The sequence below is a fragment of the Brassica oleracea genome, chromosome C3 (genome assembly GCF_000695525.1).
Source record: "Brassica oleracea var. oleracea cultivar TO1000 chromosome C3, BOL, whole genome shotgun sequence".
Classification (NCBI taxonomy): domain Eukaryota; kingdom Viridiplantae; phylum Streptophyta; class Magnoliopsida; order Brassicales; family Brassicaceae; genus Brassica; species Brassica oleracea.
The window spans coordinates 29166877-29184824 of NC_027750.1; the positions used below are offsets into that span (position 1 = coordinate 29166877).

Below are 17948 nucleotides of genomic sequence, written 5' to 3' on the forward strand. Positions count from 1 at the left end.
AGTTGCCAATAGGTATGACAATAGGTCGTTATATGTTGTGAAACCTTTAGCCTTATGTAATAGCAACTGATCCTTTGGATGGAATGTGGAATATGTTTTATACAGTAAATCATTATTTGAACCGCTTCATCACATAGTTCAAGACTATGTGCTATTTTTAATAGAGCAGAATTATATTCTTCCACGGATTTAAAATCCTGGAACCTGAGAATCTTCCAATCATTCATGGATTTTGGCCATAATTCCATTGAGTATATGGATTTTAGCTTTATCCAAAATCATAAGGATCCTCAATATTTTCATACTGATTTCTCAGTTCCTCAGTGAGATGATAGCGCATAATTGTTATGGCTCTATGCTTTTCACTTTCAATTGCATTATTGCCATCAATGATACATTTCCTGAATCCTCTAGACTTCAGGGCAATTGAAGTGTTCGTTTCCCATTCTGGATAATTATCTCCAGAGAGATTTAGGATGGCATAATCCAAAGGCTCAAATCTCGGCATCTGAAATCATATTATTAATCAATTCTTGATTTAGAGTGCAACTAATTCAGAATAATTAGTGCATATGATTTCATAAATCTCTCGACCAAAACAATTTACTACTCGACCATGGTGCGAGACAAGTCGAGAATGCAAAGTATATATATGATTATTGGACCACACGGTCACGTATTGTGATGCTTAGGCCTCATGGCCATTATAGTGTGATACAACAATCCTAGAGATTGGATCATAATGCAATCCGGGTCATATGACCATCCGGATACTAGGCCACACGGCCACTTAGATATGCACTAAGCCACACGGCTCTCAATCAAGCAAGGCAACACGGCCATATAATGCAAGCAATATAATCAATTTAAATGCATTCAATCATACTAAATGAGATTATCAATCTAGATGCATTTAGTTGCATATCTCTTAGGTTTTACCAATTTCTAGGTTGGTAATATTAGATTTTAGAATCAAGAAATCTAGCAACCTAACTCTCATTCAATATGTAAATATTCCTAAACTTTAAATCAATCTTTCAAGTAATGTGAGATTTAAGGTTTCAAGGCCTTTAGGAATATAAATCGAGATTAAGGGTTTCAAGGCCTTAAGATTTTAATTAGATCTATCAATCAATCTATCAATCCTAAAATCTCAGATTATCAATCAATATTCATTCAATTTCAAAATCAATTTTCAATTTAGGGTTTTAGGGTTTTGATTTTATTAATCAAACAATTTTGATTTCAAGGTGATCAATTTGAATCTCAATTAATCAATAAGTTTTTAATAGTTTTGGTTTTAGGGATTTCGAAAAACTTTGATCTTTAATCAAAGGGATTTGATTTGATATTCAAAAACCTTTAAGGTTTTGATTTTAATTGATCAATGGATCAATCTCGTTTTTAGGGTTTATATCGAACTTATACAGCTTCGATTTACTCATAGCGATTGATCTATTAACCTATGGCTTTTAGTTTTAGAGATTATATTTTAGGGTTACAATCTTTACAAAACAACCAGATTCAATTCTTGTTTTCAGATTTTGAATTACCTTTATTTTGTAGGGTTGAATAGGACCACCAAGTGAGCTGAACCTCTATCGGCAGGTGGACGGACGCTGGCTCCTTATCGGGTCGCGAGCTGGGAACGGTCGCGAGCTGTCTCGGACGGTTTGGCATCTGGTCGCAGATGTGTGCTGAGGTAGTCGGATTAGGGTTCCAAAAGTAAAACGGTGACGCGTATTGTAGCTGAGCATGAGGGCGCGTCTGAGATTGGATCGATGAACTGTTTGCGCTGATGGATTCGTCTCGTCAAGGGCTTCAAGATGATATGTGGATCGTCGTCTGGCTCCTCAGGGTTTGAGAGATCGATCGATTTTAAGTTGCGCCGGATTAAGGGTTTATGTGTGACGGATTTTAGGTTAGGGTTAGGGGTTGGCGATTTTCTTTCTCATGTTTTTTTGGGAGCCTATCGTGCTGATAACGTGTTGTAAAACAAAGGTTTTAATTCTGAATATTTATGTGTTATTATTAATGATCAATGGGGGTTCCTTTATATAAGGATTACAAGGTGAAGATAAATAGAAAGAGTACATATCCTAATCCATCTATATTTAGGAAAACTACTAAAACATAAACTTATAAGGAAAAGGAAATACGGTTTCCTTTTCTCCTAGTCTTGTGTGTGTGGCCGCCTCTCTCTCTTTCTCTCTCTCTCTCTCTCTCTCTCTCTCTAAAGTCGGTTCTCTCTTTCTCTCCTCTCTCTAGGGTTTCGGCCATCTCTCTATCTTCTATGTATTGGGACAAGCCTGGTTATGGACATTCACCATTGGATTTATAACAAAATACAGTTTTAGTATAAAGTTGGTGTTGCAGTTGGAGAATTTTTTTTTAAATGTTAAAATTACACTAAAATGGTGTGCTTTTCACACTAATTAGTGTTATGAGTGAATAAAATAGAGATGTCAGACGGGCCAATCCGCTTCTAAGTATTCTCACCCATAGCGGGTTCAATTTTTTTATGGGCTGTGCGGCCCACTGCGGGTTGCAGTTTATATATATATATATGTCCAAGCCCACTTCGCCGTGGGTTTGCGGGCCAACCGCCTGTTAAAGATATGTTATGTAATTTTCATGTATAAACATCATTTTAGAATATGTTATGTAGTTTTATGCCATGGATATCATTTTAGAATGTGTTACAAAAAAAAATGAATTTGACTTTAAAAAAATCAATTTTTTTTTGTAAGATATAAATTAGTGTATTAAATTGAAAACATTCGTAAGAAAATTGTAAAAATGAGAGAGTTAAACAAATATATTTTACATTACTCTTATCAGTTAAATTATTTACATATAATATGTTCGTTTTAATTATCATCTAACACTTGTGTCCAAAAATTAACAAAGTTGAGAATAACCAATTCATTAATATATAATGAATTGAGATACAAAAGCCAAAAACATCCATTTTCCTACTATATCAGATGATATTAAGCAAGTAAAAGTTAAAATGTTGAGATAGTTGATTTACAAGATTCATTTCTTTGTGTTTGTTGTAATAGATAGATTACAAAGTTTCCAAAAGAAACATAAAACCTAATGTATGTTATACAAATATGAAATGCGATTTTTCTAAATGTCTTATTCATGCTTGTCATTTCTATTTCTTCATTTGTATTTTAAATGACTTAAACCTTTTTTTTGTTATAGATTATATAATCTTTAGGAAAATATATGTATCTCAAGTTATTCATAATCTTTAAATTCTATCAAAATTCTTATTTGTAGAAATGTTAAGTGAGCTAACCCAAAAACTTCGTGTCGTGCCCTTTTATACCCAACCAAATCATAAGTGTCGTAGATGCAATTATAATTTGTAAGAAAACAATAGAAGTGTCGTAGCACACTGGTAAGTGAGACTATACTATGTTCGCGGTACCATGGTTTGATTCCCATCAAGCATTACTTTTTAAAATTTTCCTACATTTCAAAACGACGTAGTTTTATCTAACATAACAGTTGACTAACGCGATGTTAGTCAAGGTAGGTTTTCATGCTACGGATTAAAGTTTGGGTCAAAATTTTAAATAAATTCTTAGTTCATGTATGATTTTGCACTTATGATTTGTTTGGGTATAAAAAGGCACGACACAAAATGTTGGGGTCAAAAAAAGGCCATTTTCTCGCTAACCCGCGTCCAAGTAGCCTAACCCGTAGCAGATTCAATTTTTTTTGGTCCGTGCAGATCGGCCAGTAGCGAATTGCGGTTTGTAAATGTATCTCTAGGCCCGTCCAGCTAGTGGGTTACTTGGACGTAATATGCAGGTTGCGGTCATCTACCTTGACATCTCTAGCTGAAGAGGCCCAACAAAGAAAAAACACTAGGTCTAAGTCGTTACTTCTCATTCCACGGGAAAATGGTATTTTTCGACTTCAACTATTCGTATCGTGTCTTTTTATATCCAAACAAAAGATAAAGAATAAATACAACCTAAACTAAAAAAATAATTTTAATTGTAGACCTAAACTCGAATCGTGTGCATAAACCTACCTTGACTAATATCGCGTTAGTCAACCGTTATGTTGGACAAAACGACGTCATTTTGTAATGGAGAATTTTTTTAAAAAGTTATGTTTGCTGGGAACTGAACCTAGGTCTCGCAGACATAATACAGTCTTACTTACCATTGTGCTACAAAACTTCATGTGTCTCCTTATTAGATTTAAAACATCTATATTTTGATTTGTATATTCTAAGGGAAAAATTATTTTTGTTTAGAAATTTTACTAATTAAAAATTATAGTTGCATCAATAGTTTTCTAAATTTAGTTTTCTTTACAAATTTTATTTAGGACTATCTTAAAATGATATTTCTCAAATATTTATCTAATTTAAAACATTTAAATTTTAAAAATCTATATATAATAGTGATTATAATTGTTTCTTAAAAATCAAAACCTAACTTTTAAAATAAACAATGTACACAAATCTAAATTTTTAAAATTTATAATATTTTAAATTAGATAATTGTTTGAGAAATGTTGATTTTAAATTAGATTGAATAATTTATGAATTATAACTCTTAAAAAGTTAGATTTGTGTGCATTACTAGTGTGGTTTGCAGAGACTTAATTGAGTCTGTTTTGGTTGATGACAAAAAAAAAGATTTGTGTATATTGTTTATTTTAAAAGTTAGGTTTGATTTTTAAGAAAAAAATTATACTCATTATTATATATAGATTTTTAAAATTCAAATATTTTAAATTAGATAACTATTTGAAAAATGTCATTTTAAAATATTTCTAAATAAAATTTGTAAACAAAATTAAAATTAGATAACTATTGATGCAATTATAATTTGAAATTATTAAAATTTGTAAACAAAAATAATTTTCCCCTTAGAATATACAAATTAAAATATAGATTTTTTAAATCTAATAAGGTGACAATAGAAATGTCGTAGCACAGTTGTAAGAAAGACTGTATTATGTCCGCTAGACCAAGGTTTTATTCTCAACAAATACAACTTTTTAAAAGAGTTCTCCATTACAAAACGACGTTGTTTTTGTCTAAAATAACGGTTGACTAACGCGATGTTAGGCAAGATAGATTTATGCACACGATTCAGAATTTAGGTATACTATTCAAGTTATTTTTTTTTAGTTTAGGTCATATTTAACAATTATCTTTAGTTTGGATATAAAAATGGCATATAGAAAAAAAGCCATTTTTCCTAATTCCACTGTGCAAATAAATCTTGGCCCAATCTACACATTTGGCCTATTTATTTGCCCAGCCCAAAAAAAAATTTTCAGTAAAATGTTGGTTTATACAATTCGTTTGGACCAAATTTAATTTATTTTTTATTTTTATTTTTATTTATTTATTTATTTTATTTTTTTGTAAATTAATGGGAGAAAGAGATTGTCTGTAATTTAGTTTTTATTTACAGGTTTATGAATCTTAAAATTTTGTTTTTAACGTAAAATTTGTATATTATATAATATCATATTATGCATACGAATTCGGTTTTTCTTTTTTTACAACCATACGAATTGGGTATAGAACCGTATTATATTTACAAAAATACAAAAAATATTTTCCAAGAATTCCAAACAAGTAATTTATATGAGCCAAGTGTAATGTCCTCATGTTCAGCTTATACATAGATGCATTTTGTTCTTGGATATGAATATTATTTTTTGGTCAGTTATGAATTTCATTTAGATATTAAAATACAGATATACTATGTTATTAAATTAACTATTTTCCAAAGCATGTTTATATGTGAATATCTCCATTTTTTAGATTTAAAGATACTTTATTTGGTTTAAGAAAACATTATAATGAAAAGAACTAAAATTAAAAGTTTAACTAAAAATATTGTTAAATAAAAAAATTTAAATTCTTAAATCTTGATAATAATATTTTAGTTTATTGAATATATCATTGTAAAGATTAGTTCTGAAAGAATATCATAGATACTGTTCTGATGCAACGAATAGTAAGAGGAAAATATATGTCCTTGCAGAAATGAATATATCGCTATTGTTTACTCGCTAAAAGAAACTCATCTCACCGCAACTACCTCTAGGTCAACAAATTGCCATAATGAGAGGATGTATTTATTTCGGTATGTATCATGCATGTAGATAATTAAAGAGATTGACAATTACTATGTGAACTCAAAAGAGAGTTGCATCATCAGAAAGCAGCGATGGAAACCAAGTCATCGAAATCCAGCGTCCTCCTATATGTTCTTGTTCTTGCGCTGGTCCTGTCTCCAATACTCCCATGTCAAGCAGCTAGTGTGCATCTAGGAGGTAAGCTAGTTGATCTCTCAATTTTCCCATCTTCTATGTTACCCTATGTTTAGGCTTTCTTATGGAGAGAAAATTATTATTTTTTATTAATTTTTTAATGGAGAGAAAATTATGTTTTGATGGAAAGGTGGAAGCCCTGGAGGGCGTAAGCTGATGGCACCGTCACCACCAGTTCGCATGTGTCCACAGTGTGTGTGTTGTGCACCGGCGCCCCCTGGATATTGCTGCCCATGTCGCTGTCCTGGTGGTCCCTAAAGATTGTGAACTTTGCTATCAAAGATAATACTGTGAAGTGTTTGATATATGTGTAATATTTATATGTATGAATAAGTAAACAAGAAGTGTACTCTTTTTGTTTCTAATAAGAAATTTTTGAATATCCGCCGATGAGTTTGAAAATGTATATAAGTTGGTTTTGAAAGATAACAGTTTTTTTTTTTTTTGATAAGTAAAAAAAGAAAACTGTTGGTTTTGGTGTTCTTTTTCCTTGGATATGATGAAGGACTATAAAAGCATTGAAATGCTGATTTATTGAGTTCTAATACAGTGTTGAAAATCTATCGGGGTTTGAAAAAATGTTATAGGGAGAAATAGCTAATTGGTTTCTCCAATTTATTATGTTCTACATGAAGTACTCCAAAAAAAAAATTTGTTGAATCATTAATACTATAGTAATATGAACTGTCGACAACTTATTATTATAGTATTTGATATAAAAAATTATTAAAAGCTAATATTTGAAATGAATATAAAATTTGTCAATTTAGACTGGTTATATATAGAAAATATATGATGGCTTACTATGCAAAAAGATCATGAATGAACGGAACAAGCAAAGGCATGGTGAGATTCCGAACATGCCACTTTCACTGATCAAAATCATTTATAAGCTGGTTTCGGAATTGGATTTCTAGCTTGCGAGAAATGGGGGAAGTAGCATATATACGATGACCATAGAAACATGGTTTTCAATGTGATAATCTTTTATTTTTTGAAGGCTGCCTTGCCTTTCTATCAATGAAAAAACTTTTCTCTATTTCTTTTCAAATTCTGATTTAACATAACTCTCAACTAAATGTTGCAGTCACTGTAAAAATAAATTTTTGGTTTGAATAACATTCATTCAGAAAAAAAATGGATGAATTGGACAATATTTCTCCTACCGTTCTAATTCATAATGTACCTTGACGCTGTATACAAAGAAGATGGCCTATGAGCCCCATACCCAAACTATGTATAAAATTTGATTAAGAAATATGGGATCACCTAGTTTTGGTGCAGAAAAGTCAACTATTTTCTTGTGTAACAAAAGTCAACTATTCTACATGCATGCAAGTGCAACTTTGACAAAATTAGTTAAATATAATTTGATTCGAAATTCTAAGGATAACTAGTTGGATTTGTTATTACGTTATAATAAAATGTTTCACCTAGGTTTGGTGGAAAAAAGTCAATTACTTGTACAAAAAAAAAAAGTATACTAAGCTCGATTCCAAAGAATGCAACTTTGACTATCAAAATTCTACTGATAACTAGTTAGATGCAATATTATCTACCGTCCAGAAATCGATATTGTCTGATTTTCATCAACTCTTCTCTTATCTCCTTTATAACATTATATGAATGCACACTTATATCTATATATAAGCTTACCGGAGCCAAAGCCATAAAAACACATACTATAGTGTTTAATATCTACTTACGTCGCTGTATATAATCCATCCAATCTTATGGTGATGCGTTTGCAATATTGATTCGAATATATAGATTCTATATAAATACAAATTTAGTGGAGAAAACAACTATTAAAACCCTGAACTTTCGAATGAAAGAAAAAAAAGCTTTTTTTTTAACTTGTGTTTGAGCAAAAATATTCTTTAAATTTAAAATATTGGTCCGTTTAATTTTCATATTTTGTTGACTCGGTCATTTTAGAAACTCGAATAATCAACTATTAAACTCGAGTAACATCCATTATGCATAATACAACGCCGTTTTAAAAATAATTTTGTCTAAGAAAAATCCCAAATCGATTTCATTTCCTCACTCGAAAACCTAATCCCCAATTCGATTTTATCTTCCCCAAATCGATTTCAGAGGTAGTGGTTTCTCTGGCGACAGGTAATGTTTTTCATCGGAGATTACTTCTAAAATCGATTTTGAGAAGATGCAATCGATGAGAAGATGAAATCGATTTGAGATTTTTCTTAATCAAAATTATTTTTAAAACAGCATTGTATTGGATATAACGGCTGTAGATCCTAAAATCTGCACTAAATATTTAATAGTGATCAAGAGTTTAATCTGGAGAAGAAAAGATGATGTGGGCAACGATATCTTTAGAACACAACGATATAATCAGATTCCAGTAGGCAAAGATGAACTTTTATTGATGAATAAGATTGAATACAATAAGAGAAACGAGATCCAATGTTACAAATGAGACCGATAAGAGAAAAGACTTAAAATGAAGTGAAATAAGGTTGATGTGTGTGTTAAGCTCTCTCTAGGGTTTCCTCTTCCCTTTCTACTTGGTCTTCGATCTCCTTTTATAGTCGTTATGCTCCGCGATCTTCGTAACCGTTCTCTCGATCTCTGGGTCTTTGATCTATCCGTATGTTTGTCGTGGGCCTCTTATTCGTTCCGGATCGCGCGGCTCAGGCCAATATCGGCCCATTTGATATATGGACCAAAATTGGGTTCAACATTTGTCCCCCAACCCTTTTGGTTTATTGTGAAACTGAAAGGGCGAGAACCATTAATGGACTCTCCGACATCGTCGCAATTTTCAGGAAGTGGGATGTCACGCACATTGGCTGACGTATTGTCCCCTCTTGGTGTTTTTTTTTAGCTCGAATTTATCGAACTGCTGAGCGATTTCTCATAGAACTGCGAGGTATGCCTCCATTCTTTCATTCTTTTCTTCATATTCTTCGTGAAATTGGCTTGTGACTAATTTTGAGTCGCTGAAGGGGCTAATCTCCCATGCGCCGATGCTCCGTGCGAGTCATAAACCCGCGATCAGGGATTCGTATTCGGCTTCGTTGTTCGATGCGTTGAATTCTAGGTGAAATGATTGTTCGATCATTTCTCCTGATCATTTCTCCTGTCGGGGACTAGAGCTATATTCTGATTCCGGATCCTTGTTTTGACGAGGCTCCATCGACATGTAATTTCCATTTTTCGGTCTTTGACCTCGCATCAACCTCCTTCGGGACGAGCTCGATAACGAAGTCAGCTAGTACTTGCGCTTTTGAGCTCGTTCGTGGTTTGTACTCGATGCCGTATTCGCTAAGTTAGATTGCCCATTTTGCCAATCTTCCAGATTGGCTTGGACTGTGGAGTACTGTTCGCAGAGGTTGTGACGCCATGACCGTGGTCGAGTGTGATTAGAAGTAAGGTCTCAGTTTTCGAGCAGCGGTCACGACTGCTAATGCTAGCTTCTCCTTCACAGGGTATCTTGTATCGGCGTCCACCAATGATCTACTTACATAGTATATTGGTCTTTGCTCTCCACTTTCTTCGTGAATCAGCACTCCGATTATTGCGTGTTCGGAGGTTGCGACATATAGGAAAAGGGTTTCGCTCATGATTGGTTTCGAGAGTATAGGGGGATCGCTCATATATGCTTTAAGTTCTTTTAGGGCGGAGTCACATTCTTCATTCCAATCAAACTTTTTATTTCCTTTCAACAGGTTGTAGAACGGAAGGCATCTGTCGGTTGATCTAGAGATAAAACGGTTTAACGCGGCTATTTTGCCGGTGAGGCATTGTACTTGTCGGACCGATCTCGGGGGTAAGCTATTGACGAGCGTTGCGATCTGTTTTGGATTGGCTCCGATTCCTCTTTCAGTCATGAGGTATCCGAGGAATTCTCTGGAGGCTACTTCGAAGGTACATTTCGTAGGGTTCAGCTTCATTCTGAACTTATTGAGGATGTTAAAGCATTCTTGGAGCTGAAGAACGTGGTCGTTGGATCTTGATGATTTTACTAGCATGTCATCTATGTAAACTTCCATCGTTCTTCCGAGTTGTTTGGAAAACATCTTGTTTACTAGCCTTTGATAGGTAGCTCCAGCGTTCTTTAACCCGAAGGGCATTACTTTATAGCAGTATGTCCCGCATTCAGTGATGAAGCTTGTTTTTTCTTGATCGTCGGGGTTCATGAGGATCTTGTTATAGCCAGAAAATGCATCCATGAAGGAATGCAGTTCGTGTCCGGCTGTGGCTTCTACCAGTCGATCGATATGTGGTAACAGGAAACTATCTTTTGGACAAGTTTTATTGAGATCGGTGAAGTCGATGCACACTCTCCACTTTCTGTTTTTCTTTTTTACTACAACCAAGTTTACAAGCCAGTCGGGGTATTGGACTTCGCGAATGGAACTGCTTTTTAGGAGTTTGTCGACTTCGTCATTTACGGCCTTAGCTCGCTCGGGCCCCAATTTTCTCCGTTTTTGTTTGATAGGTTTAAACGTCGGATCGGCGTTTAGATCGTGGGAGGTAATATTGATGTCGATCCCGGGCATGTTCGCTGCATACGATGCGAATTTTTTGATGTTTTGCTTGAGGAAAGATAACAGATCGCGACTGATTTTGGGGGAGAGATCGTTTCCAATATTGACGCGTTTTTCAGGGAAACTTTCGTCCAGGGCGACAACGCTTGAGAGATCTTTATCGGGATCTCTCACAGTGAGATCGCGCGCGAGTGAAATATTCTCCTCTCGCCGGGGTATTTTATGAAATTCGGACATATAACAAGCTCGGGACTGTTTCTGGCTCCCGCGTATGGTTTTCTCACCGGCCGGTGATAAGAATTTCATGCACTGGTGATAAATCGAGGGGACCGACCGCATCTGGTGCAGCCAGGGGTGCCCTACGATGGCGTCGAAGGGCATGAAACGATCGACCACGGTGAACTTGGATTCTAGTTCGATGTCATGGGTTTTAGTGATTAGTGGTATGATTCCGAGTGATTGAACCGAGCCTCCTTCGAAACTGACAAGGGGGGGGGGTTGCTTCGTTATTGATTATCAGAGTCGTTCGATTCATTAATCACAGTGTCTTTCGTGAAATGATGCTGACAGCGCTTCCGGTATCGACGAGGATCTTTGAAATGATGGTGCCCGCAAGTTCTAGTGTGATAACTAAGGCAATCGTCGTGGGGCATATCGAGCTTGACGGTTTCGTGTTCGTGGAAAGTTAGTCTCGCCTTTCTGCGTTATTCCTTTCGGACGTGCAACGTCTGATTTGTACGTTGCTTGTCGCAAAGTATTGAGTCGTTTGTCGTTAGAGGAATCGACCTGTCTTCTGGAAAAGATGCTTTGACTCATCGCGGTTCGGACGGCGCCTCCTGACGACGTTGATTTCCCTGATCTGGAGAGATCGAGGCTGATTTTTTCGATGTTGTCAGATCGTGTTTGATTGGGATCCATATTCGCGCTTAGGAAACTTAGATCGGTTTCTTATCAAAGACGTTTTTCGTTTATCTTCCCCACAGTCGGCGCCTAAATGTAGATCTTAAAATCTACACTAAGTATTTAATAGTGATCAAGAGTTTAATCTGGGGAAGAAAATATGATGCCGGCAACGATATCTTTAGAACACAACAATGTAATCAGATTCCAGTAGGCAAAGATAGACTTTTATTGATGAATAAGATTGAATACAGTAAGAGAAACGAGATCCAATGGTACAAATGAGATCGATAAGAGAAAAGACTTAAAGCGAAGTGAAATGAGGTCGATGTGTGTGTTAAGCTCTCTCTAGGGTATCCTCTTCCCTTTCTACTTGATCTTTGATCTCCTTTTATAGTCGTTATGCTCCGCGATCTTCGTAACCGTTCTCTCCATCTCCGGATATTTGATCTCTCCGTATATTCGCCGTGGGCCTCCTATTCGTTCCGGATTGCGCGGTCCAGGCCAATATCGGCCCATTTGATATATTGACCAAAATTGGGTCCAACAACGACCGTTACTCGAGTTTAACAGTTGACTATTTAAATTTCTTAAATACCGAATAAGCAACATATAAGAGAAATGGTCGGTATTTAAAAATTGAAGATTTTTTTTTGGCTTATATAGAAGTTATAGGTTTTTTAGTTTACTTTGAAAGTTAAGAGTTTTAAGGGCTGTTTTCTCAAATTTAGAGCTATGTGTTACAGGAGTCTTACTTAAGTTGGAAAAAAATGATATGAATTTAATAGCAGGATTCGTAATCATCGCATAATAGTTTTACTTTCCATAAAAACCGTTAAAAGATAATAAAAAGGAAAATAACCATGGCATGATGTCCTTTACAAAAATAAAAATAAAATATAACCATGACATGAGTATCTATGTTGCATTGAAACTCGGTTGATTGTCCGTTTCACCTTTCGAAATCGAAATCTCTCGGAAACGCTTTGGAAACTCGTTTCTTAAAAATCTCAGTTTGGAAACTTAGTGGAAACTTTTGGAAACTCGCGTTTCTATTTCGGAAACGTTAGAACTTTGCATTTGTTATGACTTTCTGTTATGATTTTTATTTTAGTTAAGCTATTTAATATTTAATTACTGGTTTTTTATTATTTTGAAATTTTTATATAACTTTGATGCTTAATTATGATTTATTTTATTTTTGTATGATTAAACAAAATAGTATTTGTTTATTTGTAGTTTAAGATATGCTAAACATATAGTTTCAAAAAAGATATACTAAACCTAACAAAAATGAATGCAAATATTAATCAGTTATATATATTTATAAACTTTTAAAACAAAAAAAAAAATAAAAAATCACGTTTCTACGTTTTGAATGTTTCGTTTCTGCGTATCCGTTTCCGTTTCCAAGATGAGTACACATGGACATACTGAGTGACACGAGCAACATAATTTTGCAAGAACCTAAATATTTCTATATTCAGGCACAGAGACTCTATTCATTTTAACATAACTGAGCCATCTCGTGATGGAAGGGGATCATAGATTCTTGCAAAAATCTATTTATGTTTTGCCTATTGTATAGGTCTTCTTCTCTAATTTTATCTATTTATGTTTTGCCTATAGTATAGGTCTTCTTTTCTAATTTTAGTATTGTGTGCCCGTGTGCGCCTTTACTTTTGAGTTGTAGTCCGTTTCTATCATAATAAAAACAGTGTTAAAAGAAAAAAATTCTTGCAAAAATCTAAGTTATGTCTCGAGTTTGGACTTTGTAGATGTATGTTCTGTTGATGATGGTATTAGGTTCCTCAGTTTCCATCAAAGTTGTTCTTCTACTGTTTGATAGAGCCTAAGTCTGAAGGAGAGACACCGATTGTGCTGAGTCTCAGAGGAACATGAAGATGCAGAGCCTTTCACTTAACATTTTCATTTATATGTAACTGTTGTTTTCAAAGAATCATTGACTTAATTGAAAAACAAAGCTTTGTATTCTTACCTTACACAGTCTTACATTATTGCTCACAGAAAAAAACAAAAAAATCAAAGTCAAATGTCATCTCTGGTTCTGTGTTACACACAGACGCACAAAACTTTCTATAATGAACCAAAACAGAGCCTTTTTACCTTTATTCATATCGTTTCTTCTGCTTATCAGTAACCTCCGGAGGCAAAGACAGGAACTGTGTGATTTTCTTGACCTGAGAGACGTCAATCCTGTAGTTTTTAGCTATCTCATCCACACTCATCGGACCGCTATGATCCTGAGCTTTCCCCTGATAGAGAAGCATGATGTGTCTCACTTGCGCCACGTTCAACGTTCCTTGAGGCACCGGTTTTTCCTCATACCTTGTTGATTCAGGAGTTGTGTTCCGGAGCTTTGGAAGTGGCCGCTTGGAACTTTCCACTACTGATGCCTACATATAAGTGACAAAGTCTCAACTTTGTTTATATACCAGGGAATCTACAACTAACACACACCTACTCATAACTATACTATTGGTGTTGTTCAATACGTTGTTTCAATCCAATATACTATTCTAGAGCATAGGAGAGACCGTAGGGTTAACAAGCTTAACATATATCCCAAAAATTCTAAGCAGAACTAGGAAGCAACTCAGCATCGTTCATGAAAATTTTTGAACTCATTCACTTAAAAATCAATCAGCTACAAGACAATAAAAACTTCAGAATATTGAACTTCAAGACAACTCATAAGCCTTTCCAAGAACATTCTCAGTAAACAACTACACCTAATCCAAAAGAGTGAAACTAGAGCTACTACATTAACTATCAATGCACGTAATAAAATCAATATCAAAACTCAAAAAGCATAAACTTTTCTAGATAAGATAGACACTACTACTAACCTCTCCCATCTCAGCCTTGCCTCCTGGTTTAGACTTTATCCTCCCCACCATTTGACTTAACATTGTATCGTACTTTGGGTCTCGTTCTTCTAGAACATTATCATCACTCGTTGTTCTTTGAGCTTCTTCATCTAACAAATATACCCCAAGATTCACCATTGAATCATACCTCATAATAAAGGAGAAAACTTTCGATTACCCAAAAGCTGAGATAACAAAATTAAAGTTTTTTTTTTCCTTTTACCAGAAACACCGTCAACGGCGGCGGTAGACGGTGATTTCGCGGCGGTGAGCTCTTCCTTCGGAAACGATCTCCGATCGACGGCGACCCTAGATGTAGAAGATGGGAATCTCTCAACTTCTTTGACTTTCCCAACGGCTCGACGCAGTTGCTGACCCATGAAGCAAACTCTTGTTCAGAGGATAGTGGAAGCAGCTTCTGTTGCGTTCTTCATACAGTATCAGGTTTCAGGGAGGCACAGAGAGGAAGAACGTGTTCGCGTTCAAGGGTTTACACGCGCCTGCTCTGAGAGACGGAGACATAACATTGCTTTTTCTTGTTTTTATTTTGCGACTGGAGAAAATCGAACTCGCGCACTGGACATCAATAGTCTTTGTTTTGTTCTTTGGTCAACGGGTTTGATCGTTTTAAAGCCCGAAACGCTATTGATCAAAGCCCATAAATATTATCGTTGTACTCATCGAACAAATTTTAAACTAATCAGTATCCGTCTACCATAAGGTTAGGAACACAAGAGTTTCCCTCACCATAAATGGTCCAATATATTGAATTATGTTGTGAATATATTATTGTTGTATAATGATTTAAAAAGAACAAAAGAAAAGTGAGATAAGACAGTGAGAAAGAGATATGAGTGATTTGATTTGTATTTCTTCTTATTGTTTCACGTTACAAAATCAAAAGGAATGTGTGCTATTTATAGCAGACCAATAAAGAAAAGGACAAAAGTATAAAGATGACATCTGGAGGATGATGATGCACAAGTTACTTTGTGTAAGGACAAATGTCCAATACATGTAGAAAGATGGAGAATCATTATCTTTAACACTCCCCCTTGATTTTCCATCTTATATTACGTAGTGCCTCGTTAAAAACCTAGTCATGAAAAAATCCATTGGGATAAAAACCATGATAAGGGAAAAAGAGTACACTGCCGTAATCTCTCCCTGATAATAGTAGACATAGTTTTCTCATCACAAGTCACGTAGATGCCGCATTCCGATACCGTAGACGTGTTTTCGGAATATTGTAGTGGGAAGAACTTTTGTAAACAAATCAGCTGGATTGTCGCATGACCGTACATATTCGATGTCTACTTCTTTATTTTTCTCGAGCTCCTTTATATATGAGAAAAATCTCGGAGGGATATGTTTTGTTCTGTCGCTTTTGATGTAGCCTTCTTTGAGTTGAGCGACACAAGCCGAATTGTCTTCAAATATTTTTGTCGGCTCTCTCTCGTTGACTATTCCGCTTGATTCTTGTGTGGTGACTCATTGACCGAAGCCACACACATTCTCGACATGCTTCGTGAAGTGCAATAGTTTCTGCATGATTCAAAGATGTCGCAACCAGAGTTTGTTTCTGGGAACACCAAGAGATCGTGGTTCCACCAATTGTGAAAACATAGCCGGTTTGCGATCGAGCCTTATGAGGATCTGATAAGTATCCTGCACCTGCAAAACCAACCATACCAAACTCGAATTTTTTAAAATAAATTAACCCTAAATCAACTGTACCTTGGAGGTAACGGAATACATGTTTTATTCCGTCCCAGTGCCTGCGAATAGGAGCAGAACTATATCTTGCTAGGAGGTTAGTAGCCAAGGCAATATCAGGCCTGGTACAGTTTGCAAGATATAACAGCCCATCGATAGAACTCATATAAGGTACTTCAGGACCTAATATCTTCTCGCTATCTTCACATGGCCTAAAAAGATCTTTCTCAACATCGAGAATTCTACCAACCATTGGAGTACTCAAAGGAGTTGCTTTATCCATATAAAAGCGTTTCAATAATCTTTTCGTATAATTTGATTGATGCACAAATATTCCTTCTCGGAGATGCTCAATCTGGAGCCCAAGACAAAACTTTGTCTTGCCGAGATCTTTCATTTCGAACTCTTCTTTCATATGAGTTCGAGCATCATCAACCTCCTTTTGAGTTCCAATTATATTCAGGTCATCTACATATACAACAATGATCACAAAGCCAGATGACGGTTTCTTTATAAAAACGCATGGACATATCACATTATTCACATATCCTTTACTCAAAAGATATTCACTTAAGCGATTGTACCACATACGTCCGGATTGCTTTAATCTGTAAAGTGATCGCTATAACTTGACCGAACAAATCTCCCTGGATTTTTCTTTCAATGATTCAGGCATTTTCAATCCCTCAGGGAGCTTCATATATATATCGTTATCCAACGATCCATATAAATATGCAGTCACAACGTCCATGAGATGCATCTCAAGATTTTTAGACGCCGTTAGGCTCATAAAAAATCTAAACGTAATTGCATCCATTACCGGGGAATACGTTTCCTCAAAATCAATTCCTGGTCTCTGATAAAAACCTTGGGCAACTAATCGGGCTTTATATCGTGTTACTTCATTTTTCTCATTTACTTTTCTCACGAATACCCACTTATACCCAACATGATTTATATTCTCAGGCGTTATGAGTATAGGTCCAAAGACATTTCTTTTATTCAGGGAGAGTAATTCAATTTGAATAGCCTTCTTCCACTCCTCCCAATCATGTCTTTTTTGACATTCCAAAATGGACCTAGGATCGGGATCATCATTTTCATGATCGATCTCTTTGGACACAGAAAAGGAGAACATTCCATCAACATCTTTTATCTTATTTCTGATCCGTATTTTTTCATCTCTGCGAACTCATCTGGTAACTGGTTTGCCAAATTATGCAAATGCACAATTTTCTGAACTTCTAACTCTCTTTGATTCGTAGGAGGATCAAGGTGTAACAACGACGGTGTACACCAAGTAATCTCTTTAGGAATTCTACTAATTCCTCCCCCTAACGCTGGAAATTCATCCTCATTAAAACGGCAATCGGCAAATCGTGCCATAAACATATCACCAGTTACTGATTCCAGATATCTTATTATACTTGGTGACGTATAACCCACATATATTCCCAATCTCCTTTGTGGGCCCATTTTTGTTCTTTGTGGCGGTGCTATCGGAACATATACCGCACACCCAAAGACACGGAGATGGGATACATTTGGCCCTTGCCCAGATGCCAATTGTAATGGGGAGTACTTATGATATGCACTT

At 35.4% G+C, this 17948-nt stretch overlaps 2 protein-coding genes across 2 annotated transcripts; one reads left to right on the forward strand and one right to left on the reverse strand.

Annotated features, from left to right (window-relative positions):
• The first annotated feature begins 6217 nt into the window (after window positions 1-6217).
• On the forward strand, window positions 6218-6624 carry LOC106334288. Its single transcript, XM_013772597.1, has 2 exons — window positions 6218-6327; window positions 6455-6624. The coding sequence occupies exons 1-2, from the start codon at window positions 6222-6224 to the stop codon at window positions 6580-6582; spliced, it is 234 nt and encodes a 77-aa protein (XP_013628051.1). The 5' UTR covers window positions 6218-6221; the 3' UTR covers window positions 6583-6624.
• Window positions 6625-13716: 7092 nt separating this feature from the next.
• LOC106331956 lies at window positions 13717-15177 on the reverse strand. The gene is made up of 3 exons (XM_013770399.1): window positions 14859-15177; window positions 14615-14745; window positions 13717-14161 (listed from the first exon to the last, which is right to left on the reverse strand). Exons 1-3 carry the CDS (start codon window positions 15013-15015, stop codon window positions 13874-13876), a joined length of 576 nt encoding a protein of 191 aa, XP_013625853.1. The 5' UTR covers window positions 15016-15177; the 3' UTR covers window positions 13717-13873.
• Window positions 15178-17948: the final 2771 nt, after the last annotated feature.

What these genes read in the sequence shown, in the direction of transcription:
- LOC106334288 (XM_013772597.1), top strand. Translation starts at nt 6,222, where the DNA reads ATGGAAACCAAGTCATCGAAATCCAGCGTCCTCCTATATGTTCTTGTT. An exon ending in AGCTAGTGTGCATCTAGGAG is followed by an intron (nt 6,328 to 6,454) that starts GTAAGCTAGTTG and finishes TTTGATGGAAAG; the next exon opens with GTGGAAGCCCTGGAGGGCGT.
- LOC106331956 (XM_013770399.1), bottom strand. Translation starts at nt 15,015, where the DNA reads ATGGGTCAGCAACTGCGTCGAGCCGTTGGGAAAGTCAAAGAAGTTGAG. An exon ending in CGCCGTTGACGGTGTTTCTG is followed by an intron (nt 14,746 to 14,858) that starts GTAAAAGGAAAA and finishes TATATTTGTTAG; the next exon opens with ATGAAGAAGCTCAAAGAACA. An exon ending in GCAAGGCTGAGATGGGAGAG is followed by an intron (nt 14,162 to 14,614) that starts GTTAGTAGTAGT and finishes ACTTATATGTAG; the next exon opens with GCATCAGTAGTGGAAAGTTC.